A 27,642-nucleotide genomic window follows, 5' to 3' on the forward strand; every position below is an offset into this window, starting at 1 on the left:
GCACATGTGTTTGATCCTAGCACTTGAGAAATAGATGCCAGTCAGTGCTACAGAATAGTGGGATTACAGGAGTGTACCTGGATTACAGTATACCAGAGTACTGAACTTGATCTTAAAAAAAAAAAAGATGTAACATATATTTGCATATATTATATATAAAAATATAAAATATTATCTATATCTATGGACTGGAGAGATGGCTCAGTGGTTCAGAACACTTGCTGCTCTTCCAGAGGACCTGGGTTTGTTTCCCAGCACCGACACTGGGCAACTCACAACTGCTTTTAACTCTATCTCTGGAGGATCTAAGCACTCCTCTGGCTTTTCATACACATGGCATACATACACACATCCACGTAAATAAAAATTTAAAAAATATATTTTTAATTCTCTCTGTGTATGCATGCATTTGAGTGCAGGTGTCCAAAGACATCAGAGTTGTTGAATCTCCCTGGAGATGGAGTTATGGGTATTGGCTCTCGTGGATCTTGGGAATACTACTTTTGTCCTCTGCAAGCGCAGTACATGCTCTTAACCATTGAGCCATCTCTTCAATTCCCCCTTCCTCTTTTTGAGACAGAGTCTCATATGTCTAGGCTGGTCTTGAACTCATTATGTAGCTAAGGATGACCACAAACTTCTGATCCTGGCCCTCACCTAGATATGCTGTGCTGAAAACTGAACCGAAGGCTTTGTGCATGCTAGGTAAGTGCTCTACCAACTAAGCTACATCTCCCATCTTTTAATTTCTTGCTCTCTCTTTGACTATGTCTTTTAATGAGTATCTATTTTGATTTATTATACCCTCAACCTCACTTAGAGGCGGAGAGTGAATTGAGGGCCTCATGCATGCTAGGCAAGTATTCTCAATCACTGAGCCATATTCCTAACTTAAGCAACCCTTTCAATTTGAAAATAGACCCTTTGGCTGGGCTTAGTGGCCCATGCCTTTAATCCCAGAGGTGGATCTCTGTGAGTTCAAGGCCAGCCTGGTCTACATAGTGAGTTCCAGGCCAGCTGGTGCTACAGGGAGACCCTGTCTCAAAAAAACAAAACAAAACAAAAAACAAATAAAGTGTACATACACACACACACAGAGACTAATTTAAAAGTGTTGATCACAGGGCTGGAGAGATGGCTCAGGACCCAGGTTTGATTCCCAGCACCCACATGGCGGCTAAGAACTGTCCTTAACTCCAGTTCCAGGGGAATCCGACGACTTCTTCTGACCTCCGAGGCATTGCACGACACAGGTGCACTTACATACATACAGACACTACACTTGTACACATAAAATAAAAATAATATATATATAAAAAAAATCACATCATCTAACCTATAAAAACAAACTATTCCTCTTGCATCAGGATTTTGAGCCTATGTAATCTGTTCTTATCTGTTTCTTTGAGTACATCCCATTTGCTAGAGTCAATCATGATCAGATCACCTATATAGCTGGGAGGCACTTTACTCCCAGCACTCAGGAGGCAGAGGCAGGCAGATCTCTGTAAGTTCGAGGCCAGCCTGGTCTACATAGTGAGTTCCAGACCAGCTGGGGCTACAAAGAGACCCTGTCTCAAAAAGACCAAAAACTGAAACACCTCCTTGAGACAGGGCCTTGCTGCATAGCCCAGGCTGACCTTGAACTTACTATACAGCCCAGGCTGGACTAAAAATCACAGTGATCTTGCTCCCTTAGCCTTCTGAGTTGCTGGAATTTCAGGCATATGATCTATCATTTTCAGGTAAGATTTTCTGCTTAAGAAAAGCTACATAGACTCCAATTACTACATAGACATCAATCAATCATTCTATTTTTTGAGACAAGATTTTAACTAGGTAGGTCTCAAACTATCCCACCTCAGCTTCCCAGAGGCAATACTTTGCCTCAGCTCAGAATTACAGCATGCATCACCACACTCAGGTTAATTCTTAGGTTTCTCATGTTCCTATAGGCACAGTGAAACAAGGGTGAGCTCCTCAGCTTCTGAGGTGCCACACCAACCTGACTACTTACCCTGTGGGTAGACACTCTTCTAGTCTCTTGTACTGGTAGCCAGAGTTAGGGTTGACTTGGCCCCCTGGGGTGCAGGCTGTAGCCTGGATGGTTAGCTGATGGCAGGCACACTTGGACCTGTATAAGACAGAAAGGAGTGACAATTAGAGCTGTGACTCTCTGGAAGCATGAAGGATGCGAGCTGGACACCATGAGGCATATCTGTAATCATATCACTTAGAAGTAGAGAGGCAGGAGTTCACTGTTATCCTCAGCTATATAGTGAGTTCCAGGCTAGCCTGAGCTTCATGAGATTTTCAAAAAAAGCCCAAACCAAAACAAAACCACAGCAAAAAGGATAGGATAAGTAAAGACAGTAGAATTTCATGTTTTTTTTTTTTTTCTTCTTCATAAAAGTAAATGAAGAAGGGGCTGGAGAGATGGCTCAGCAGTTAAGAGCACTGACTGCTCTTGCAGAGGACCCGGGTTCGATTCCCAGCACCCATATGGTGGCTATGAACCATCCTCAACTCCAGTTCCAGGGGGATCCAAAGCCCTCTTCTGACCTCCAAGGCATTGCATGACACGGGTGCACTCACATACATGCAGGCAATACACTCATACACATAAAATAAAAACAATAAATAAAATATTAGAAAAAAAAAGTACGTGAAGAAAAAAGCAACAGTAAGAGTAAGGTAAAGGTAGAGAATCAAAGTGGCACTAAAACAACAGAAACACAGGAAAAGAGGAAACAAGCAAAGTGGGGACAGGATCAGAGAAAGACACACAAACACATGTAACCAAGGGTCATTCACAATGACCGAATCACACACCATCCTCTCTGCCTCATGATTTTCTATTCTTTCCAACAAAGTCTCACTATGTAGCCAAGGCTGGCTCATAACTATTTAGATAGCCCAGAACTCAAGATCTTCCTGCCTTAGCTTCTCAGAATCTAGGTTTAAAAGAGACATGGCTACCACACTCAGGTTCCACCTCAATCTTATAGAGACCTTAGGCCTGATGGAAGAAATTCTAGATGGCGGAAGGAAAGGAAGATGGGAAAGCAATATACGTATAAGGAAGGCAGGCAACTATAGTAATGCTAGACAATCCCTGTGCATCCCACCAACTCACTTGTCCCGACACCCGTCCTTGCAGTCACAGCCAACCAGAAATTCAGGGCCTGTATTAATGAAAACACCCTTGCCAGGGATGCGCTCTTTGCTGTAAGCCACCTGGGGTGGGGGAGTTGTGTCAATCTCATTAACACATGACAGAGGAACATCTTCCTTGCCATAGGTGATGTCCAAAATATAGTAAAAAGGTTTAAAGGGCTGAAACTTCCTGTCTACAAGCACATATGGATCCAAACAGAACATCTCCAAGAAAAGGAAGTCACAGCCAGTCTCAAAAAGGTAGCGTTCAATTTCTTGCATTGTCCGAAGGCAGAGGCCACAAGGTGTCTTATAGATAACATGAAAGCCCATCTTGCGGTTAACTCGGCGCCGGGCTGTCATCCTCCGGAAGTCATACAGCAATGGGACCAACAGAGGGTTCTTGCCTCGGTACTGTTCACTCCTCATAGGTCTGACCCGAGACAGACATGTATAGCTGCAGACATGAGGCAAGTAGAAGAGCTTCTCCATGGGGGCGCGGTAGGAGGGCTCAGCTGGGGCCCGCTCTAGCATGCCATGGAAGGCTGGGGGGGCCAGAACCCCTGGAGGGGCTGCAGGTGCTGGGGCAGCTGGTGTCGAGGCCAAAGGTGATCTGCAAACAAAATATCAAAAATCAAACAGAAGATAACAGGCCTCTGTTGCATAATTATCCCTCTGGCTATATGTCTCTCATCTTACACACACACACACACACACACACACACACACACACACACACTTTTTTTTTTTTTTTTTTGAGACAAGGCCTCCCTGTAGCCCCAGCTGACCTGGAAATCACTATGTAGATCAGGCTGGCCTTGATCGCATAGGCCTCTGCCTCCTGAGCACTGAGATTAAATGCGTGCACTACCACACGCAGGTTATATATATACTTTTTTGTGACAGGGTCTCATTATGCAGCCCAGGCTGCCCTGGTACTTCCAACCATCCTCTGTAGCCTCCTTCAGAAGCAGCAATGGCACCACTCCAAGACAAGTTTTAATAAATGACTTTCTGATCACACTGTGTTTCCAGACATTTTTATTTTTTAATTTTAGTGGTTTTTTAAAAATTATTTTTATTTTTATGTGTATGTGTGTATTGCCTGCATGTATATAAGTGCACCTGTATCATGCAATGCCCATGGAGGTCAGAAAAGGGCATCAGATCCTGTAGAACTGGAGTTATAGACGGTTTTTAGCTGCCATGTGGGTGCTGGGAATTGAATCGAACCCGGGTTGTCTGCAAGAGCAGCCAGTTCTCTTAACTGCAAAATCATCTCTCTAGCCAAACAGTTTCTAATTCTCATTACCTGTGTCTAAGAAGTTTCCAAAGTTAAAGGTTTTTAAAAAGTTGAAGCTGGAGAGAGGGCTCAGCGGTTAAGAACACTGACTGTTCTTGCAGAAGACTGGAGTTCGATTCCCAAAACCCACATGGCAGCTAACAACTATCTGTAACTCCAGTTCCAGGAGATCTGACAGCCTCTGCTGTCCTCCGAGGGCATTGTACAACAAGGGTGCACTTGCCTTACATGCATAACACTCATACACATATAATTAAAAAAAAAAAAAAAAAGTTGAAGTTTCTTACTATGTAACATTAAAGTTCATTGGAGCCAAAGAGACTACCCTATATAGTGACCACTTGGTTATGCTGCTACCCTGCTACAATGCCTGAGGTCTCCTCACCTGTATGTCTGGCCAATTCCAGGTTTCCCACCAGGAACATTTTCACTGAGTGTGGGTGATGCAGGGGAGGAATGACCAGAGCCAACAGATCCTGGCCGGAATGATGTACTCTTCTTGGCTACCTGCTTCCGTGACTGAGCAAGCTGGCTTTCCAAGCTTCTAGGGGTTGAAAGAGACCACACAGTATAGGATATGGAAGATATGTGGGGGGAATACTAAGTAAGGAGAAGGAACAGCACTCACTCATTGTCACCTGCCTGGGGGGACAGAGGTGGATCAGGTAGGGCTGGTGGAGCAATGGGCTGTGAGGATACCATGGGTTTGAACTGGGTTCCAGTGCTGGTTAGATCCTGTGTGTATTGGACAACAGGACCTTTGCTCCTCACAGCACCTACAGGAAAAAGGAAGAGCAATGAAAAGATGATAGTGTGTTGAATGCACTTATTTAGACATCCTATCACCAACTAATGCAAAATAAAAATGCAGCAAGTGGGAAGGGTATGCACCTTTAAGCCCAGCACATGGGAGGCAGAGGTAGGCAGATCTCTATGTGACTGAGGCAAGCCTGGTTTATAAAGTGAATTCTAGGCCAATGGGGCTACAGAGAGATCCCCCTGCCACACACACACACAAAGGAGCAGCAAATGGGATGTAGCACATGGCTCAGTAGGTAAAGTACTTGCCACACAAGTATAAGGGCCTGAATTAGAATCTGCAGAACCAATGGAAAGCCAGGCACAGTAGCAGAATCTGTAATCTCAGTGCTCCCATGGCAAAATAGGAGGCAGAGAGAGGAAAATCCAGAAGCTTACAGGCCAGCTAGCCCTACACATGCAGCAACGAACAACAAAGAAACCTTGGCTCAAACAAGGTGGAAAATGAGAACCCCTATCTGAGGTTGTCCTCTGCCCTCCATATACACTGTGACATGCACACATCTGCAGTCACACACAAAAGTGAGAAATGGCAATATCCTAAGTGCTAAAATTGTCAGTTCTCATTTACAACAAGTGGATATACCAGTATACCCTGGTTTTGAAAAGACTTTTGTTGCTTCTGTTTTGAGGCAGGGTCTCATGTAATCATAGCTGACCTTGAACTCACTATGTAGCAAAAGATGGTCTTGAATTCCTGACCTTCCGACGTCTGCCTCCCAAGTACTGGGATTACAGATGTGCATCACCATGCCTAGCTTTATGTGGCTGTTTAGAATGAATCAGCACAGCAATATGGAAGCAGCCCCACAAATCTATCACCATTATCAGAAACAACTTGAATACATATCTCTTTCCAATGAGTGTTATTTGGTACAGCTTTTGTCTACATGATCTCCTTTACTGTTGTTCTCCATTTCTTCCCTTCCTTAGTATCTTTTAGGACATACCCATATTTGGACGGGTTCTGAGTTGCCCCCCTTGCTTCTTCTCCAGTGCAGAGGCTGAGGATGTTTTCATACTGAACATGGGTTCCAAACGTGTAGAGCCTCGATAGATCCATTCACATCTTTTGTCATCCTGGGAGACAGGAAGAAAGCCAAGACAGAGAGAAATGGGTTCAGGGTTGGAATCAATCCTGTCACTTGTTGAGAATATATACCATGAGCCACCTCTGGGATATCATCGTTTTTTAAAAAATTGTGCTTATTTATGTGGGTGTATGCCAGTTTGTTTACCTGCATACCATTCATGCAGTTGCCTTCAGAGGCCAGAAGAGGGCGTCGGATCCCCTGGAAATGGGAATTACAGGCAGTTGTAAGCCACCTTATATGAGTGTTGGGAATTGAACCTGGGTCTTCTAAAGGAGCAGCATGTGTTCTTAACTACTGAGCCATCTCTCCAGTCCATAGGACAATGTTTTTTAAAAAAATTATTATTTTTATTTTATGTGTATGAGTGTAATACCTGCATGTAGGTAGGGGCACCCGTGTCATGTGATGCCCAAGCTGGTCAGAAGAGGGCATCAGATCCCTTGGAACAGCAGTTACAGATGGTTGTTAGCTGCCATGTAAGTGCTGGAAATCAAACACGGGTCCTCCACAAGAGCAGACAGTGCTCTTAACTGCTGAACCATATCTCCAGCCTCCATGGACATCTTGATGAGCACTGAACTTATCCATTTAGTAATCAATACACCAGGATTCACAACAGGTATCACAAATACAATGACGAAATTTTGGGGCTATAGAGATGGATGGCTCAGCAGTTTGGCTACTCTAAAAGAGGGACCTGGGTTTGGTTTTCGGAACCTACTTGGTAGCTAACTGTCCATAACTCCAGTTCCAGGGGATCTGATGCTTCCATGGGCACTGCACATACTGGTGCACTTATATGCAGGCCAAACACTCATACACATAAAAATAAAAATTTTTAAAAAAGGGATTTTGGGGCTGGAGAACTCAGTGGCTAAGAGCACTGGCTCTTGCAGGAGACCCAGATTTGATTCCCAGTACCCACATGGTTAACAACCATCTGTAACTCCTATTCCTGGGGATTGAACGCCCTCCTCTGACCTCTGCAGGCACTGCATGACACAGGTGCAATGTACCTGTTTACATGTAGGGTACATGTAGGCCTAACACTCATACATATTAAAAAAAAAAAGATATTTTGTTTAAGAAGTTATAGGAGAGATAGGTTATCTGTGCAGAGAAATAACAAAGATCATAAGACCTTAGAACAAAGGGGAGTTATAATACAAAAATAGTATAAATCTAAAGAAGAAGGAATGAAAAGCAAGAAAAAGATAGGTATAAAAGACTGAAGAGTCTGGCCAGGTGTGGTGGCACATCTCTTTGAGTTCAAGGCCAGCCTGGCCTACATAGCTAGCTCCAGGCCACCTGAGACTACAGGGAGACTCTGTCTCAAAATAAAATAAATAAATAAAAAGAAATACCCCATAGAAACAGAAAAGGACAATATAATTTGGCCAAAACAGTAAGAGCAAAAACAGTAAGAGCAGATAAGAAGGTTAAAGGAGAAAAGTAGAAAATCATTCTTATTAGTGCCTCTCATGCCTGCCCACTAATCATTAACTTTTCAAGTTTTTTACATTTATTTATCTTGTGTGAGCATGCATGCAAGCACCACAATGCATATGTGGAGGTCAGAGGGCAACTTGCATGAGCTGGTTCTCACCTTCTACCATGTGAATCCCAGAGACTGAACTTAGGTTGTCAGGCCTGGTAGTAAGTATAACTTTACCCACTGAACCATTTCACCTACCCCAGCTCCCTAATCTTATCCCAACCTCTTCCAGAGTTCAAGGGAAGATTACCAGGAAGAGGATCCTGACTAGGCTGCCATCCACCTCCTCAACTCGGGACTTCCACCACGTGCCTTCCCACTCGGTCTTGATAAGTTGGCCGCTCTTGAGCAGTACCATGGGGCGGTTTGGGTAGGCAGTGATATATTCCTCTATGAAATCTCGGCAGGAGCTGTCTTCTATGTCCTCCCAAGTCTTTTTCACTGTCCCGGGAGAGAAACAGAGCTGAGAGGACATGCAAGAAGAACATGACCCGATAGGGAAAACAGCTGACAAGGACACAGTTGGTATTTTTTAAGTTGAAAGAGAGTAAAGTGAAATCACAACCTCAAGATAAACAAAATCAAGACCATCTTAAGTACTGAACCTAATGTGTAAACGCATGTACAAATCAAGTAAATATTAAACCACACACATACCTAAGTGATTCACTTATTTCACACAAATGGACATCTCATCTTATGAAAATTCAAATGGAAATTCTTACCAGTTGATATAAATTATTATGAATAAAAAAAGAATCATTGTTTTCTTCCTCTTTTGTGAGGCAGGATCTTGCTAAGTCACTGCTTTTCTTTTTTAAAAAATTTTATTTATTATTTTTATTTTATGTGTATGCATGTATTGCCTGGATGTAGGTAAGTTGCACCCGTGTCGTGCAATGCCTGTGAGGTCTTCTGCAAGAACAACCAGTGTTCTTAACCGCTGAGCCATCTCTCCAGCCTGTTTTTTGTGTTTAATTTTTAAAATTATTTTTATTTTATGTGTATGTGTATTGCCTCCATGTATGGAAGTGCACCTGGGTCATGCAATGCCCATGGAGGTCAGAAGAGGGCATCGGATCCCTCGGAACTGGAGTTGTTAGCTGCCATGTGGGTGCTGGGATTTTGAACCTGGGTCTTCTACAAGAACATTCAGTGTTCTTAACTGCTGAGCCATCTCTCCAGCCCTCTTCTTTTTTTTTTTAAAATGCTGGTGATCAAGCCCAGAACCTTGCACATGCAAGGTAAGAGCACTTCCTCACTGAGCTACACTGTTGGCTCTTCCTTTTAATTCTTTTTATGATTTTTGACAGACTGAGATGGCTCAGTTGGTAAATTGCCTGACACAGAATCAGGAGGACCTGAATTCAGACACCCAACAACCACATGGGCTGGGTGTTCTGGTGCAAGTCTGCAACCCTAGCACTAGGAAGAGATGAATCCTCAAGAGCATGCTGGATGGCCAGCCAGCCTAGACTACTGGTGAGCTCCAGATTCAGTGAGACACTGACTCAAAAAATGAGGTGGAGCCAGGTAAGGTAGTACACCTCTTTACTCTCAGCACTCAGGAGGCAGAAGCAGGCAGATCTCTGTGAGATCCAGGCTAGCCTGGTCTACATAGTGAGCTTCAGACCTCTGGCCTCCAATGCATATATCCAAGCACATAAACACAAACAAAATAGTGCTATGAATGGTGGTCCATGACTGTAATCACAGAAATTAGGAGGTGAAGGCAAGAGGATAAGGACTCTAACATCAGCCCTGGGTACATAGAGAGTTTGAAGCCAACCCTAGCTACATGAGACCCTGTCTCATTAAAAAAATTCTTTTGGAGGCAGGGTATGAAGGTGCACACCTTTAATACCAGCACTTGGGAGGCATACGAAGATGAATCTCTGTGAGTTCAAGGCCAGCATGGTCTACACAGTGAGTTCCAAGCCAGCTGTAGCTACAGGGAGACCCTGTCTCAAGAAGACCAAAACAAAAATAAAAACAAAAACAAAAACTAGGGACTGGAGAGATGGCTCAGTGCCTGCTCTTGCAGAGGACCTGGGTTCAGTTTCCAGTACCCACATGGCAGCTAACAAATTTCTCTGACTCCAGTTCCAGGGGAATCCGACACCCTCTTCTTTCTGTAGGCATTGCATAACACTGGTGCAATTCTACATGCAGGCAATACACTCATATACATAAAATAATAAAATATTTAAAAACCAACCAACCAAAACAAAACAAAAAACCCTAAAGTCAAACAGTTGTGGTTCTGGAGAGATTTCACAGTGGGAACGAGCTCTTGCTATACAGTGGGAAAGAGTGCTCTTGCTATTCAAATATGAGGACTTGAGTTCAAATTTCCAGTGCCCCCCAAAAAAGCTCGACATGGCTGGGCTGTAACTCTAGCATTAGAGGGTGGAGACAGGTAGATCCTGACTCTCTGGCCAGCTATCCTGAGACCCTGGTTCAAGGCAGTTAGGCAGAGAACAACAGAGGAAGACATTGTCTTCCCCTGGTGTCAATGGATGAGTGCACAGGTACATACACCTACAAACTCATATAAAATAAAAAGCTATGGAAGCGGGGAAGAAAATTCAGTTGGCAATGTGCCTACTGCACAACCATAAAGATCTGACTTTGATTCCCTATATAAAAAGGCTGGGCGGAGCTGGAGAGATGGCTCAGTGGTTAAGAGCACTAACTGCTCTTGCAGAGGACCTGGGTTCAATTCCCATCACCCACATGGCGGCTATGAACCGTCCTTAACTCCAGTTCCAGGGGAATCCGAAGCCCTCTTCTGACCCCCATGGCACTGCATGACACGGGAACACTCACACACATGCAGGCAATACACTTATACACATTAAAAAAAAAAAAAAAAGGCTGGGCATGGTGGCACACACTTACAATGTCAATGCTGAGGAGGCCAGATCCCCTGTCACTCACTGGCAGCCAGCCTACTCTACTGCAAGAGATCCAGACCAATGAGATAGTCTGTCTCAAAAAAAACAGAGTGAGCCAGGCATAGTGGCACACACCTTTAATTCCAGCTCTTGGGAGAGAAGGCAGCTCTCAAGGCCAACCTTGTCTACATAAAAAGCTCCAGCTCAGCTGGGGCTACAGGAGACCCTGTCACAAAACAAAGCTAAGAAAAACATAACACAACACCCAACAAGGTGGATAGCACCTGAAGAGTAATACCCAGAGTTGACTTCTGGCCTATATGCACTGGGACAGACATGGCTTCCACAGGAAACCCTATGCAGATAACATATTAGTAGAAATGTAGTCAAGCATGCGACCCAAAAAGAAACAGCCTATCTTTAAACCTATGAACTTAAAACACATCTATCAGGGGGCCTGAGAGATGGCTCAGTGGTTAAGAACACTGGTTGTTCTTGCAGAGGACCCGGGTTAGAATCCCAGCACCCACGTGGCAGCTAACACCTGTCCGTAACTCCAGTCCCAGGGATCTGACAGCCTCTTCTGACCTCCGAGGGACAGTCTCTCTGTCCTCCATGGGCATTGCACAACACAGGCGCACTTACCTACATGCAAGCAATACATGCATACACAAAATTAAATAAACAAACAAATAAACAAATAAAAACACATCTATCAGATGCTACCACTGAGGGTCAGTCAAGATCTTCTAGTATCTCATGCTTTTGCCATCTATAGCAGTGTCAGCTAATAATGCTGTATCTCCAACTAAAGTGGAGCACCAAAACAAAACTAGGGCTTTTCACCCAAGTATCTAAAGAAGAAATACAAGGTAGAGAAGGAAATTAGAGCTAGGCAGAATAGAGGGACACTTACGTGGTCGGCAAATGGGATATAGTTCTGACTGTGTGACATAGGAAGCGTAGCCATCATCAAAAAAAATCAGAAACCTACGAGGGAAGAGTGATGGCAAAAAGATGTGGGAGTTACAAAACTTACTTTATCACAGACATTATTTTATCATAGCTTCACTTCCCTGCATCACTACCTTCTTCCAAACCCCAAGATTTTCTCTTAATCTAATCAATGTATCTCCTCTTTTCCAAAAAATATTATTCTGGGGCTGGAGAGATGGCTTAGTGGTTAAGAACCCTGGCTGCTCTTGCAGAAGACCCATGTTCGAATCCCAGGACCCACATGGCAGCGAACAATTGTCCCTAACTCCAGTTCTAGGGATCTGACAGCCTCTTATGACCTCCTCAGGCATTGCACGATATGGATGCACTTACCTACATGCAGGCAATACAAACATACACATAAAAATAATAAATAAAATATTTAAAAAAATATTATTCCTAGCCCAGCGCTTGGGAGGCAGAGGCAGGTGGATCTCTGTGAGTTCAAGGCCAGCCTGGTCTACATAGTGAGTTCTAGGACAGCTGAGGCTACAGGGAGACCCTGTCTCAAAAAGACCAAAAAAAAAAAAAAAAATTTTCCTAGCTTGGTGTGGTGGCATAAGCTTTTAATCGCAGCACTTGGGAGGCAGAGGCAAGAGGATCTGTCAGTTCAAGACCATGGTCTACACAGTGAGATGGTGTCTAAAAAACAACAAACCTCCAAAACAAAAAACAAAAACTATTATTCCTGCCAGGTGTGGTGGCACATACCTTTCATCCTAGTACTCCTGAGGCAGAAGCAGATGGATCTCTGTGAGTCTGAGGCCAGCATATCTACACAATGAGCCAGGAATACAAGGTGAAACCCTGATTCAAGAAAAAAAAATACTACCCCTCCAAACTGTGCATTCTCCATTCTCGTTCCTTATCACATTCCTGTGGTACTAACCATTTAGTCTTTATTTCTTCCCTCTCTGAATTTCCTATTTTCCTAACCATTAATAAATCTTGACTTATCTTCCAGTTTCTATCAGATGTGGGGACACATTTCTCTAATCCCAGCATTCAGGAGGCAGAGGTAGGAGGTTTGTGAATTTGAGACCAGTCTGGGCTACACAAGGATGTGAAGCCAGCCTAGGCTACATATAGAGATGCTGGCTCAAAAAAAAAAAGGGGAGGATGTTTTCAACCCACATGACTTGTGTTGCAAAGAGAAATGGTTTCTGAAAAAGGGACTAAGAACACAAAAGCTAATTGTGGAACTGTGACCATGGCATGAACAGGGTAGGAATGCTCCCAGTTTCTCCTCCCCTTAGAATCTCCTGCCCAGGTACCTGAGCTTGTTTTTGACGTTTGGTGTTTCAGCTACAATGCCAGCATAAAGCCAGACCTGATTTCCATCTTTGTATTTGGCCACCACTCGACTGCCCACAAACAGCTTGTCAGCAGGAGGGTGGTAATCATAGGCAATATGGTTCCCCGACAGCAGACTCTTTCCTTTGTTGTCGAATTTCACCTTGTATTTCTTTCCTAGTCCTGAGTAAAAGGAAAGACAAACACAATTTTTAAAAACAGTTACTTTCTATGCAAGCCCTGGGTGCTACGTAAGAGATATAAAGAAAGACTAGGGGAGTGGGGGAATCAGCAGTGGAGACCTACAGGTTACCTTGTCATTCCTTCCTCTAGTCTGACATACCAACTGTCTGGATGGCAATAAGGGTGCCCTTGTGCCATGTCTTAGTTCTCTTCTTGCCCAGAATCCGCATGCTGACTATCAGGTCACCATCTTTGCTCAGTTCTCCAGACATCTGACCCAAGGTTCCTGTGGAGGATACATAGAGTTGCTATGAAGAGTGACATTTTAAGCTAGGTAGAAAAAAGGAAAGGTGGAGGGAAGTAGGTGAGCTGGGGATGTAGCTGCTAGCAGAGTGCTTGCCTAGCAAGCATAAAGCCCTAAGTCTGAACCCCAGAACTGCATAAACCTGGTGTGATGGTACACACCTATAATCCTATGAACTCAAGTAGGGAAGGCAGGAGAACTGCAAATTAAAGATCAGTAGGAAGGCAGGAGAATTGCAAGTTAAAGATCATCCTAGGCCACGTTAAAGATATCTCAAAAATAAAGAGAGTAATACGGAAATCAGGGAAACTGAGGTATCCTGTAATCATCAGCCACTTTTGTAGAACTCTTGGACAAAGGAAAAAAAAAAACCACAAAACAACTCAATTCTTTATGTTAACAGAAACTTGAATATAATACAATGAAGTTCACATGTAATTCAAGAACATGCCATCTTACTCAATGTTTCTAACTTCTTATAAACAATAACACTAATAATAAGCCTGAGCTAACACATCCCACAAGGATCTCAAGATTGATTGTGGACAATGCTGTTAAACTGACAGGTAGAAAAGAATTCTGAAATGCAAAGATATTGAGATCAATAACACCTCTGAAAGATTCACCTCTCATCTCTACCTAGGGACTCCTTGACTCTACCTTTATGCAGATCCTGGGAACTGCTCTTCTTGTTGACAGCATCCATGAACTTCTGGACATCCTGAGCTGATTTTCTTAACGCAGCCATAGCTTCACGGAGCTGGAGGAAAACAGAAGATTGAAAAAAAAAACAAAAAAAATTCAGAGCCATGAGTTAGAAATAACTTGAGAAGGCTGGGTTGCATCTGTAGCACTACAGGGGAAAAGAAAATAGAGAAAAGTACCTGTGAATAACTTGGCTCCAATAATCAAAATAGATTCAATTATATTTGGAGGCCTGAAAACAGAAGATTGAAAAAAAAAACAAAAAAAAATTCAGAGCCATGAGTTAGAAATAACTTGAGAAGGCTGGGTTGCATCTGTAGCACTACAGGGGAAAAGAAAATAGAGAAAAGTACCTGTGAATAACTTGGCTCCAATAATCAAAATAGATTCAATTATATTTGGAGGCCTGGGGAGATGGTTCAAAGGTAAAAGCACTTTGCTGTTCAAGCATGAGGACCTGAGTTCAAATCCTCAGAACCCACATAAAAAGCTGGGCATGGCTGGGAGTGCCTGTAACCCCAGGGTGTAGAACTGTCAGGCAGAGACAGGCAGCTCCAAGAGCTCATCGACCATCTAGTCTAACTGAAAAGAACTTTAGACTCAATGAGAGATTCTGTCTCAATGCAGAGGAGCACGAGAGGAGTGCACAGGCACACAGCCCTCCCAAATACAAAAATAAAGAAATGTATTTGGAAGCCTATGGTTACTTTAGCAAGCAAAAGGTGTTGGTTTTTTGTTTGATTTAAATAAATCTGATTCAGAAATCAACTTCAGGAAGTACTTCTTGATTAAATCTCTCCTGGTTGAACTCTGCTAAGTTTAATTACCATAAAGTACTCCATTGCACACATCTATCTCTTGGTAACTTTTTTTTTTTTTTTTAACATTTTGTGTATGGTACATGCAGGGGTATGCTGGTGCATGTGGTTGTATGCATGGGGAGGCCAGAGCAGGCCGCTGAGTGTCTTCCTCTATTGCTCTCTGCCATACTGTTTTGAGACAGGGTCTCTTCACTGAACTGGAGATAGGGTCCCACTCATTGAAGCTTGTTATTTTGGCTGGTGAGCTTTTGGGATCTACCTGTCTCTTATTCTGCCAGGGCTGGAATTATAATCACACAGTCATGAGCAAGTTTTTTCTTTTTCTTTCTTTCTTTCTTTCTTTCTTTCTTTCTTTCTTTCTATCACCATCTGTTGCATGAGAAAGCTTTGTTGGGGAGAGTTGAGAGATGCACTGATATTCTTTCCACCCCCTGGTCCGCTATGTTCCCTGAGACGTAAGTGTAGAGGTTGCATTGTAGATATGTCACTTGTAGCTGGGCACCTCACGAGACACTTATTCTCTGTGTTTGACCAGTTGTGGATCTTTTTTGGTCTTTTTGAGACAGGGTCTCCCTGTAGCCCCAGCTGGCCTGGAACTTGCTTTGTAGACCAGGTCTTGAACTCACAAAGATCCACCTGCGTCTACCGCCTGAGAGCTGGGACAAAGGTGTGCATACCACCATGCCTGGCTGATTTTTTCTTAAAGTTTTATTATTTTTAATTATGTATCTATGTGAGTGCCCCATGTGTGCAGATACCAACAGAGTCCAGAGGGCAGGTATCTGATCTCCTGGAGCTGAAATTACAGCCAGTTGTGAGCCACCCAACAGGGTGCTGGCTCCTCTGGAAGAGCAGTGTGCACTTTTACCCCCTAAGCCATCCTTCTAGCCCAAATTCCTATTTCTTAATCTCCCACAGCCAACTCACCTTCTGGTCTTTTGGAGTTCTGCTCCCAGCATCACCTAAGGAAGAACAGAACTCTAATGAGTATAAAAAAAGATGTAGGCATAGAAATTTTTACAAAATCAGTAACTAAATGACTCTGAAGTATTATTAGGAAAGCATTATTGATAAATACAAATAGTTTGAAAATCTGGGCTTTGTGGTAGAATGTTTGCATAGCATATGTAAGGCCCTGGGTTTAATCCTAGGCACCCAGAAGTAAAATAAAAATGTTCTAAATAAAGATAAATACATGAATGAAAGCATTTAAAGGAACTAGGGATGGAGTCACGGTCTTGTAAACTCAGTGACCGAGACTGAGGCTTGCCTATGCTAGAAAACAAGAACTAGGCCAGCCTGGGCAACTTATGCCCTGTCCCCAAATAAAAAGTAATGTAGGGCACACTGGTGCTATAGAGGCAGAGGCAGGAGGATCATGGCTTGTTTGAGACCAGCCTGGTTTACACAGAGAAGTAAAGGTCAACCAGGGACACATAATGAGGTATCTCAAAAAACCAAAAACTAAACAAATGAAAAGTTGTTGTTGGTGTTTATTGGCAGCATATATGAGTCCCTAGATTTGATCCCCAGCACTGGGAGTCAGGGGATAACTGAAAAGAGTTTGGAGGAAAAAAAAAAGTAAATGACAGTGTTTACCCCTGGATGAAGAACTGGGAGGGTGGTAGTCGATAACATATTAGGGTTTTTACAATAGTTCATTTACCTATTACTCATGTAACTTAAAAATAAGATGTGGCTAATGAGCTTAAGCAAAATACTTATTTTCAAGAAGCACTGTGCAAGGGAACTGCCAATGATGACAGAAATGTCCTTTACACTGTCTACTCCATTAACATTTGTGGAGTTAGTGCACATGGAATGTGGCCATTGTAACTAAGGAAATAATTTCAGTTAATTTAAAAAATTTTCAATTAAGGTATAATCCACATGCACATATGTTCAATGGTTAAAATCTTTAAAATTTTTATTTTATGTGTATGACTGTTTCTTCTGCATGTATATACATGTACCCGGATTGTCCAATGTCCATGGAGGCCAATAAAGGATGTCAGATCTCCTGGAAATGGAGTTACAGATGGTTGTTAGCTATCATGTGGGTGCTGAGAACCAAATATAGGCTCTCTGCAAGAGCAGCCAATGCTCTTAATCGTTGAGCCTTCTCTACAGCTCTAGTCTAGTGGCCTTTAATCCAACAATTAAAGATTATGCAAGTATCTTGGCTGATTTATTTTCAGACCATTTTCATCAATCCAAAAAGAAACTCCAGGGGCTAGAAAAATGGCTCAGAGGTTAAAAGCGCTTACAATTCCAGAGGACCTGGGTTCAGTTCCCAGCACCCACATGGTGGCTAACAGCCATCTTTAACTCCAGTTCCAGGGGATCCAATGCCCTCTTCTGACCTCCACAGGCATTGCATGACACAGGTGTACTTACACACATGTAGGTACCACACTCAGACATATAAAATAAAATTAACAAATATTAAAAAAAAAAAAACCCAAAACCAAGTTGGGCATGGTAGCACATGCCTTTAATGCCAGCACTCTGGAGGCAGAAGCAGGTAATCTCTGTGAGTTCAAGTCCAGCCTGGTCTATATAGTGAGTTCTAGGACAGCAGGGGCTACAGGGAGACCCTGTCTCAAAAAAAGACCAACTCCCTCCCCAAAACAACCCCCCCAAATCAAACACCCCCACACACACAAAAAAACCCCTCCATGCCCATTAGCCAGCATTTCCTTTCAACTTCCCTCAAGTTAGGCAACCAATCTACTCTCTATCTCTATAGATTTGCCTGTTCTGGACACTGTATATGGAGTCAAACAATTTGTGGTTCATCTTTCATAAAATATATCAGTACTTCAGTGTGGGAGACAGGCTTGAGCCTAGAGTGATACTGCAACTGTCAGGTTCATGTGGTTTCCAGGAATCCAGGTTATGCTAATAAGGTATCCTACTTGCTGTACTGTGATAGGATGCTAAACCTGTTATGCTAATAAGGTATCCTACTTGCTGTGCTGTGATTGGACCACTACCCCATATAAGCTTGTGCTTTCCTGCAATAAAGCAGACCTGTGTCACTGAACCTGGTCTCCTGTATGTGGTCTCCTGTGGCTCTGCTGACACAGTCCCCTCACCAGCCCCAGGGGTCTGGGACCGGGCAGAAGCAGCCACGACAGGAGGCAGCACAGGGCAAGCAGAAGAGCAGCCTCAGCCCAGGGTGAGCGGAGGAGCAGCCTTGATGCCCATGAGAATGGAGGAGCGGCCACTGCTGGCAGTGACCGCACTTCAGGCCTCTCTCCGGGGGGTTTATACTGAGTTCAATATTGTATGACTGTATTAATTCAACTGAACCTAAAAATTTACAGCCACCTTTGAAAGAGATGTATCCTTGCTCTGGAATATGTTTACTGAGTATGTTAAAGCTGTAATGAAATGCTTCTTCTAATCATGTGGTTATTAAATTAAAAAAATAAACTTAAAAAAAAAAGAAAAACATTTTTTAATTATTTAAATTTTTTTTTTATCTATATGTGTGTCTGTGTGGACATGTACATGTGAATGTAGTGTCTGCAGAGGCCAGAAAAGGGTGTTGGATCCATGGGGCTGGAGTTACAGGTGTTGCGAACCTCTTGCCATGGATGCTGGGAACTGAATTTGGGTCCTCTGTAAGAGCTGTATGTATCCTTAACCACTGAGCCATCTCTCCAGCCTCTTATTTTTAAATTATGTTTAATTATGTTTATGTTTAAATTATGTATATGTGTCTGGGTGGGGGTATGAGCATGTGAGTGCAGGTGCTCACAGAGAAGTCAGACAACCCCCTGAAGCTAGAGTTACAGGTGGTTAAGAACTATCTGATATGGGTTCTGGGAACTGAACTAAGGTCCTCTGAAAGAACAAAACATACTCTTAACAGCTGAGCCATCTCTCTGACCTCAGTACTTTAGTTTCACAGTTGAATAATACTACTCCACTGTATGCTGATTCTGAATATCTGGTTTACCCATTCATCCGAAGATGGGCACTTGTGTTTCTACTTTTTAGCTAGTATGAATAATGCTGAAATAAACTTAAAAACATTTTTTTAGTGTTTTGCCTTCATTTATATAAGTGTACCCATACTGTGCAACGCCTAGAGACCAGGTGTCAGACGCCCCTGGAACTGGAGTTAGGGGGCAGTTGTTAGTTGACATGTGGATGCTGGGAACTGAACAAGAGCAGCAAGTGCTCTTAACTGCCAAGCCACCTCTTCAGTCCTCAAACTTTTTTTTTTTTTTTTTTTTGTCTTTTTTGAGACAGAGTCTCCCCGTAGCCCCAGTTGGCTTGGAGCTTGCTATGTAGACCAAGCTGGCCTTGAACTCACAGAAATTCACCTGCCCCTTTAGTCCTGGGCCTAAAGGCACGCACTACCAGGCCAAGCTTTTTTTTTTTTTTTTTTGGTCTTTTTTGAGACAGGCTCTCCTTGTAGCCCCAGCTGTCCTGGAACTCACTATGTAAACCAGGCTGGCCTTGAACTCACAAAGATCCGCCTGCCTCCCAGGTACTGGGATTAAAGGCGTACGCCACCATGCCCGACTCCAGCTTTTTTGTTTGTTTTTGAAACAGACTCACTATGTAGCCCTCAGTAGCCTGGAATTCATTATGTAGATCAGGCTTGCCCCAAACTCATAGAGATCTGCCTGCTTCTGCCTCCCAAGTGCTGGAATTAAAGTCATGCACCTCTATGCCCAGCAAAAAAAATTTTTAATTTAAATAAAGTAGGTTTGTGTTTTGATGGTTAAACTATAAGAATTTGATCTTTTTGAGACAGAGTCTCCCTGTAGCTCCAGCTGTCCTGGAACTATGTAGACCAGGCTGGCCTTGAACTCACAGAGATCCGCCTGCCTCTGCCTCCCAAGTGCTGGGATTAAAGGCGTGCACCACCATGCCTGGCTCAATGACAAGTCTTTTATATTGTAATTCACAAAACAATTTGTTATAGGTGATGAGTTAAGGAATCCTTTCACATTTTCCAACTTTAAAATAAGAGATTCTTGAGGCCCTCTGGAGAGAGCAGTGAAAATAAGACCTTGTTGTACATGCCTGGAGGAGAGCTGGGTTCCACTTGGTGAAGGGTTGGCTATAAACCTCATACCAGGGATCATGCCACCTTACCCCAGGATGCCAAGCATGCTGAAAGCATGCTGAAGTGAGCCTCTTGAACAGAAACTTCTTTTTCTGTTATTACTCAACACAAAGCTAAATGGCTAAATATAAAATGTGAAAATTGCTTTCTTTTAACAGAAGATCAGATCCCTCCAGCTTTGCAAATTTTTAAATAAAATCCTATTGAACCAAAAATTTTTTTTTTTCTAAATTCTAGATTATAGTAGACCTTTTACAATTTCACTTTTTGTTTTTATGATCACCTCACTCTGCCACCCAGGCTGTCTTGGAATTACATAGTTCAGGCTGGCCTTGAACTCATAGTAATCTTTCTGCCTGGACTCATGAGACACTGTCTCAAGAAAAAACAAAACAAAGGGGCTGGAGAGGTGGCTCAACAACTAAGAGCTCTTGTTGCTCTTAGAGAGAACCAGAGTTCAGTTCCCAGCACAAACATCAAATGACTCACAACCACCTGTAACTCCAGCTCCAGAGAATCAAACACTCTCTTCTTATCTCCATACGCCCCACATATACATGCATGCATACACATACACACACACACACACAAATAAATCTTAAAACAAAACCACAAAAGCAAACCCTGTCAACAACAAATAATGGCAAAGATGTGGAGAAACTGCAACTCTTATATTCTGCTAGTGAGAATGTAACTTTGTGTGTGTGGTACTAAGGATTAAACCCAGGACCTTACACATTTCTAGCCAAGTGCTCTACCACTGAGCTAATTCTCCAGCACTATTGAGAATGTAAAATGATGTAACCGCCTTCCAGAAACTATGGCAATTTTTTCTAAAATTCGAAACATACATCTACTACAATGCCCTACAAAAGACACATCAATAAAAATGTTCACAACATTTATATGTGTATGTTTACACACTTGTAAACAGTGGTATATGGTTGTATGTATGCAATAGTTATATACAGATACAAATAAACTCATGTGATAATTAAAAAAAAAAGTTCACAACAGCATTACTCATAACAGCCAAAGCTGCAAAGAATCCAAATGTAGGACAACTTTCAAGAGTTGGTTCTCCTCCCACTATCTGAGTCCTGGGGCTCAAACTCTTGTTATCATGCTTAATAAGTGTCTTTCCTTGAAGAGCCATCTCCAGCCCCATTCTAAACTTTGGTCAGAGAAGCTTTTTTTTTTTTTTTTTTTTTTTTGGGTCTTTTTGAGACAGTTGTCTCCCTGTAGCCCCAGCTGGCCTGGAACTCACTATGTAGACCAGGCTGGCCTTGAACTCACAGAGATCTGCCTGCCTCTGCCTCCCAAGTGCTGGGACTAAAAGCCTGTGCCACGCCCCGAGAGCAGCTTTTTTTTCTTTAAAGTAACAGACCTCTGCAGTTACTGCAGAGACTCACAACTGGTCAAAGTGCTGAATATAAGTGACTGTTAAGTGCTCAACCCTAAATGAGACATTTATATCACTCCCCTACCCTCAAGGCTCTGGAAAGATGGTGTGGAAAGCCAGAGGATGGGGAAGAATGCTAGGAAGGTTATCTTCTGGGCATGATATAGTCCTTGGACTCATGAACTCACAGAAGCTCTGCTTACATGGGCAAGATCAAGACAGACAACATTCCAGCAAGGATGGGGAGGGGCCTCATGCTATTGGCAGTTAATGGCTGCTGGGGGAGGGGCAGTCATTTTTCTTCAGGGCTGTTAAGTCTCCCATGACCCCACATCCAAGTACATCCAAGCAACCCTACTTAAACTCAATGGGTTATAAAATAAAAATTAAAAACAAAACAAAACATGAAAGAGGAGGGACAAGTTGGGAAGACCAAAGGGCATGGGAGAGGAATAAGAGAGGGGTGTATGTATGATCAAAACACATGTGCATGTATGAAATTATCAATGAATAAATTAAAAGTTATTAAAACAAACATTAAAGGCCAGTTTTGGTGGCACATACCTATAATTCTAGCACCTGGGAGGCAGATGTAGGATCAGGAGTTCAAGGTCATTTTCCAAAATACAGTGAGTTCCAGATTAGCCTGAGCTAGAACAGTGTCTCAAAACAAACAAAACAAAACCCCAAACTCAAAGCCCAAACCCAACAACAGCAGCAACAAAAAAAACCAAGCATGGTGGGTGGGGCATGCCTATAATCACAGCACTTGGGAAGAGGCAGGCAGAAAGATCAAGGTCAGTTTTTGTTATACAGTGAGTTTGAGGTCAACCTGAGCCTCAAGAGACCTTATCTAAAAACAACAACAACAAAAAAAAAAACCCCCAAACTAAAACAGAAACTATTCATTGTATTTATATGATGCATCTAGAAATGACAAAAGCATAGAGAAAAAAAGATTAGCAGTTGTCAGGGCTAACTGGAGAGACAAACAGGAGAGGGGACAAAAGTTTTCTAAACTTAGATTACTACATAAATGTACAAGAACTCAAATAGTATATTTAAGATGTATATATACATTTTTTTGAGACAGGGTCTTCCTGTAGCCCCAGCTGGCCTTGAACTCACAGAGATCTGCCTGCATCTGCCTCCTGAGAGCTGGGACTAAAGGCATGCACCAGGCTAAGATGTATCTATTTTATGGCACACAAATATCTTAATAAAACTTAACAGGCCGAGTATGGTGGCTCACACCTTTGATCCCAGAATTCAGGAGGCAGAGACATGAGGATTTCTTTGAGTTCCAGGCCAGCCAGGGATACCTAGTAAGACAGTTTCAATGAACAAAAATACCACAGAAAAATAAAAAGAACCCTGGTTATGGAGTCCATACATAAATGATAAAGTTACCTATTATGTCATAAGTCACTGTATAACCTGGGTATGCTGGCTAACACCTGTAATCACAGCACTCAGGAGGCAGAGGCACGAGGATTGCCACAAAGTCTGAGGCTAACTTGGTTTATACAGTGAGTTCCAGGGTAGGCAGAGGTACATCAAGATCCTATCTCAAAACTCAGTGCTGGATAGGTGGCTCAGCTGACAGTGCTTACCATGCAAGTGCAAGAACTAGAGTTTGGAGTCCTAGGACCCACATAAAAGGCAGATGGGCACAGCAGCTGTCTACAATCCTAGGACTCAGGAAGCAGAGATTCATGGCCAACTGCTTAGTTACACTAGCTGGAACTGGCAAAGTTCCTGGTTCAGTGAGATTCTGTTTCCATAAAGTAGAGCTATATCAAGGATGACACCTGATGTCAACCTCTGAATTCCACATGCATGAGTACCCATACACGTACTCATGCTGTAGTTAATGTCAGGCTGACCGGATTTAAAAATCACCTCATAGATGGGCCTCTAGGCATGCGTATGAGGGATTATTTTGATCGTGTTAACTGAGGTGGGAAGACCCATACACTATGGATGGTACCATTCCCTGGCTGGGATCCTGGACTTCATAAACAGAGGAAGGGAGCTGAGTAGCAGCAGGACTCATTGGCTGTGGATACAATGTGACCAGATGCTTCAAGTTTCAGATCCTGTGAAACCTCCCACCATGATGGACCATAACTTGGAACTGTGAGCCAGAATAAATCCTCCCTTAAGTTGCTTTTACGAGTATTTTATTACAACAGAGAAATAAATAAGACACACAACCTCCACACACACACACACACATGAAAGAAAAAAAGTAGGAAATTCAGAATAGAGCTTATTTGAAATTGAGACAGTGACATAGCACATAGGGAACATTTATGGCATTAATAATATTTTTCTGTAATAAACAAATCAGGCAATTTGGAATATGGAGTTACAACAGTGGTTTTTCCTCTTCTCATCTCTTACCTGAATCAATACTGAGGACATCATCATCTTCATCAGGAATCTCAATTATTTCTGTAGGCTGGAAAGCTTCATCATCAGAACTACTGTCATGATACTGTAGTCCCAGCTTAGAGTAGAAGTCCTTCACCAAAGACTCACAATTAGTCACTGCCCTAATGTTGGAACACATAGAAAAGGTCAGTCAGCAAAGGAAGCAGAGGAGTTAAGAGTCATTAGAATTAGAAATTTGACTTATCTCAAATTTCCCTACATGTTCCAAAGGGTCTATTTATATACATTTAAATGTATATACATTTAAATATTGCTAAGTGTGATAGCTCACACCTGTAAACCTAGTACTTAGGAGGCTGAGGCAAGAGGACTACCTTAAGTTTGAGGTCACCTTGGACAGTATACGGAGTTTAAGGACAGCCTGGCCTACAGAGTGAGAACCTGTTTCAAAAAACAGTAATAAGAAATTATATATATTTAAGCATAGACTGTTCTCAAATCTCCCTACATGTTCCAAAGAGTCTATTTAGAATGTTTTCCCAATTGAATGTTTTCAATGGTGGCTTGGTTTCCCAACTAGTTTCTCACACGTAAGCCCAAAGTACAGTACTTTCATTATTTACCTTGTTATTTGAAATTGCAGTGACAACCAGAAATAGACCTTGGGGGTGTGGGGGGGATAATGTTCCACAGTTAAAGACAGCAATTTGGGCGGAGGGCGGGGGGGAACCTGGGGATATGGTTCTACTGGCAGAGTGACTAGCAGGTATAAAGCCCTTGGTTCTATTCCTGGCATCACATAAACTGGGCATGGTGGTGTATACCCTTAGTTCCAGCACTCAAGAGACAGAAGCAGGTGGATCTCTGTGAGATAGAGGCCAACCTGGTCTACATAGCAAGTATCAGGCTGGTTGGTTGGATACACAGGGGAGACCTGTCTTAAAAAATAGCCAACACAAAACAAAACAAAAAGGTAGAGAGGAAAGATCAGAATCAAGGTCATCCTCAGTTATATAGCAAGTTCTAGGCCAACCTGGTACTGGGGAGACCCTGTCTCAAAAATTAAGAAAACAAGGGTCTGGAGAGATGGCTCAGCGGTTAAGAACACTGGTTGTTCTTGCAGAAGACCTGGGTTCGAATCCCAGGACCCACATGACAGCTAACAACTGTCCATAACTCCAGTCCCAGGGGATCCAACAGCCTCTTCTGATCCCCTCTGGCATTGCACGACACAGGTGTACTTACCTACATGCAAGCAATACATGCATACACATAAAATAAAAATAATAAAGCTGGGCCTGTAGTCCCAGCACTTGGGAGGCAGAGGCAGGCGGATCTCTGTGAGTTCAAGGCCAGCCTGGTCTACATAGTGAGTTCCAGGACAGCTGGGGCTACAGGGAGACCCTGCTTCAAAAAGACCAAAAAGAAAAAAAGAAAAAAAGAAAACAGAACTCTCCAATCCTCACATCTTGAGTGATCTTACTAGAGAAAAGAAATAACTGTTCTAAAGTACAGTATGGGAATACTGTGATGTCATGAACAATAACTCTAAAATGTCTGTGGACATGTATCTACTTCCTATTAATCCTTACCTGGATGCATCATCAAACAGCTGGTCAACATGAGCCACTTCAGACTCTTTCTGTAGCACCCATGTCTCCAACTCTGCTAGCTGCTTCTTGCGTTGCTGTATACAATCCATCTTCTCCAGTTCTTCATCAATGAGCTGCCGAAGTTCTTCCATAGAGATACCCAGCTCTTCAACCACTGCCTTTTGCAGCTCTGCAATCTCTTCAGATTCCACTGCAGCTGTTGCTGCATCCAAATTAATGCACCCAGGGAGGGAGGACATACTTTCAACCTGTGTAGATCAATGAAGTAAAATGACTTTGCAATCACTATATCCTTAATAGAGATTTTTCAGTCTCATAATAAAACTCCTACCCTGCAACCTCTTATTCAAACAGTCTGTTCTCTTTCCTCCTGAATGTCATCCTGAGATTTGGTGACATTCCCACCTTCTGATAGTAACTAACAGGCCTGAAAGGCTTTAAAAGTTTGAGAGAACTTGCAGAAGCATAAACTAACAGGGAACTATTAAAAATGTTTCAGGAAACTGAAGAGTATCTACCTACAAAGAAAGATATTTCTGTGATTTAATGTGTTCCTTACTTAACTAATAGTACAAAGAATCATTGTCTCCTCACTGCCTAATCTGAAGTACCAAGTCCACCTCAAGAGAGTTGATCTAGAATCAACTAATTTGATGTTTTCTTTTTAATTAAAAAAAATTTTTGTCGGGCATGGTGGCGCACGCCTGTAATACCAGTACTTGGGAGGCAGAGGCAGGTGGATCTCTGTGAGTTCAAGGGCCTGGTCTACATAACCAGTTCCAGGATAGCTGGGGCTACAGGGAGACCCTGTCTCAAAAAGACGAAAAACAAAAAACAAAAAAAAATTTATTTTATGTGTATGAATGTATTGTCTGCATGTGTGTAAGTGCACCCCTGTCCACCCTTTTCATATTTAAGCATACAAAAGCCGCAGAAAAAAAAAAAACAACGCGTTCTGGAATAAACTGTGACCACCTAACATTCATAATCCAAATAACGCATACACTCGTCTAGACGCCTCTCCTGAAGGGACGGCACCAAAGCTGACAAGAAACGCCCTGCAGCTCTGGGGCCCACCCGCGCCCACTTGAGTGTCCCAGAGCCCATTCCGCGCGGCCCCGGCCCCGGCCCCGCTCCCTCTCCCTCTCCAAGTTTCTCCACGCTGTTGTTCGACCTCCTCCCACAAACAAAACAGCCCAGCTTCACCTCCGGTGTCCGCATACCTCACTCGGTACTCCACACACCTCCCTGCTGCCCCCGACCAGGGATGTTTTTCACCAGCTAGAACCCACGCTTCGACTCGGGTGGGCTTCGAAGCCAAACACACGAACTGCTGGCACAGGGAGCGGGGGAGGGGAAGCAGCGTGAGGGAGACAAGGGGAAAGCAAAAGGAAGTCCCGGAAGCAGATCGCAAGCGCCTTTCCGGCCAGGGAGACGGTAGCAAAAGCGGGTCAAAATTCAAAGCCTAGCGGTACTGGTTACAAATTGTAAAAAGCTAAGGAGATTGCGCATGCGTCAAGCAGGGCATTCCAGGGCACCTAGGAGAAGCGAATGATTGGGAAAGTAGGCCTTGTTAGGAATATTTTACATAAACTCGTCCCATTAGGGTTCACAATTGTTAATTTACTGTGTGCTCTTAAAAAATATTCTAAAATTTAAGCCGGACTTGGTGGCGCCCGCCTTTAATTCCAGCACTCCGGAGGCAGAGGCAGGTGTATCTCTGAGTTTGAGGCCAGTCTGGTCTACATAGAATTCAGGCCAGCTGGGGCTACAGGGAAATCCTGTGTCAAAAAGACCAGAAAAAAAAAAAAAAAAAAAAAAAAGGTTTATTTAGGAACTGAGAGATGATGGCTCAGTGGTTAAGAACACTGGCTGCTCTTGCAGAGGTCACGGGTTTGGTTCCCAGCACTCATTTGGCAGCTAAATTCAATGCCCTTTTCTGACCTCTGTGGGCATTGCACTTACATACTTACATGCAGGCAATACACTCATACACATAAAATAATAAGTAAAAAATTTTTTTTCTTGGTCTTTTTGAGACAGGGTCTCCCTACAGCCCCAGCTGGCCTGGAACT

At 43.0% G+C, this 27,642-nt stretch overlaps 1 protein-coding gene across 4 annotated transcripts in view; it reads right to left on the reverse strand.

Moving 5' to 3' along the window:
* Setdb1 (SET domain bifurcated histone lysine methyltransferase 1) overlaps positions 1-26,967 on the reverse strand; it is a 39,609-nt gene extending 12,642 nt beyond the window's left edge. The window contains exons 1-15 of one of the 4 annotated variants that reach the window (XM_029561191.1): positions 26,791-26,967; positions 25,547-25,815; positions 23,964-24,115; positions 15,994-16,028; positions 14,201-14,300; positions 13,397-13,522; positions 13,035-13,236; positions 11,681-11,754; positions 8,118-8,308; positions 6,517-6,570; positions 6,229-6,358; positions 5,088-5,235; positions 4,845-5,000; positions 3,137-3,769; positions 2,018-2,134 (exon numbers count right to left, since the gene is read on the reverse strand). In XM_029561191.1, the coding sequence (XP_029417051.1) occupies positions 2,018-2,134; positions 3,137-3,769; positions 4,845-5,000; positions 5,088-5,235; positions 6,229-6,358; positions 6,517-6,570; positions 8,118-8,308; positions 11,681-11,754; positions 13,035-13,236; positions 13,397-13,522; positions 14,201-14,300; positions 15,994-16,028; positions 23,964-24,115; positions 25,547-25,806 (2,378 nt within the window). In that variant the 5' untranslated portion in view covers positions 25,807-25,815; positions 26,791-26,967. Of the gene's footprint in view, positions 1-2,017; positions 2,135-3,136; positions 3,770-4,844; positions 5,004-5,087; positions 5,236-6,228; positions 6,359-6,516; positions 6,571-8,117; positions 8,309-11,680; positions 11,755-13,034; positions 13,237-13,396; positions 13,523-14,200; positions 14,301-15,993; positions 16,029-23,963; positions 24,116-25,546; positions 25,816-26,790 lie in introns of all 4 variants that reach the window. The other 3 variants (XM_017796945.2, XM_008828267.3, XM_008828266.3) reach the window with 3 other exon arrangements.
* Between the last annotated feature and the right edge of the window lie 675 nt (positions 26,968-27,642).

The sequence above is a fragment of the Nannospalax galili genome, unplaced genomic scaffold, assembly GCF_000622305.1.
Source record: "Nannospalax galili isolate Female #2095 unplaced genomic scaffold, S.galili_v1.0 scaffold752, whole genome shotgun sequence".
Taxonomy (NCBI): domain Eukaryota; kingdom Metazoa; phylum Chordata; class Mammalia; order Rodentia; family Spalacidae; genus Nannospalax; species Nannospalax galili.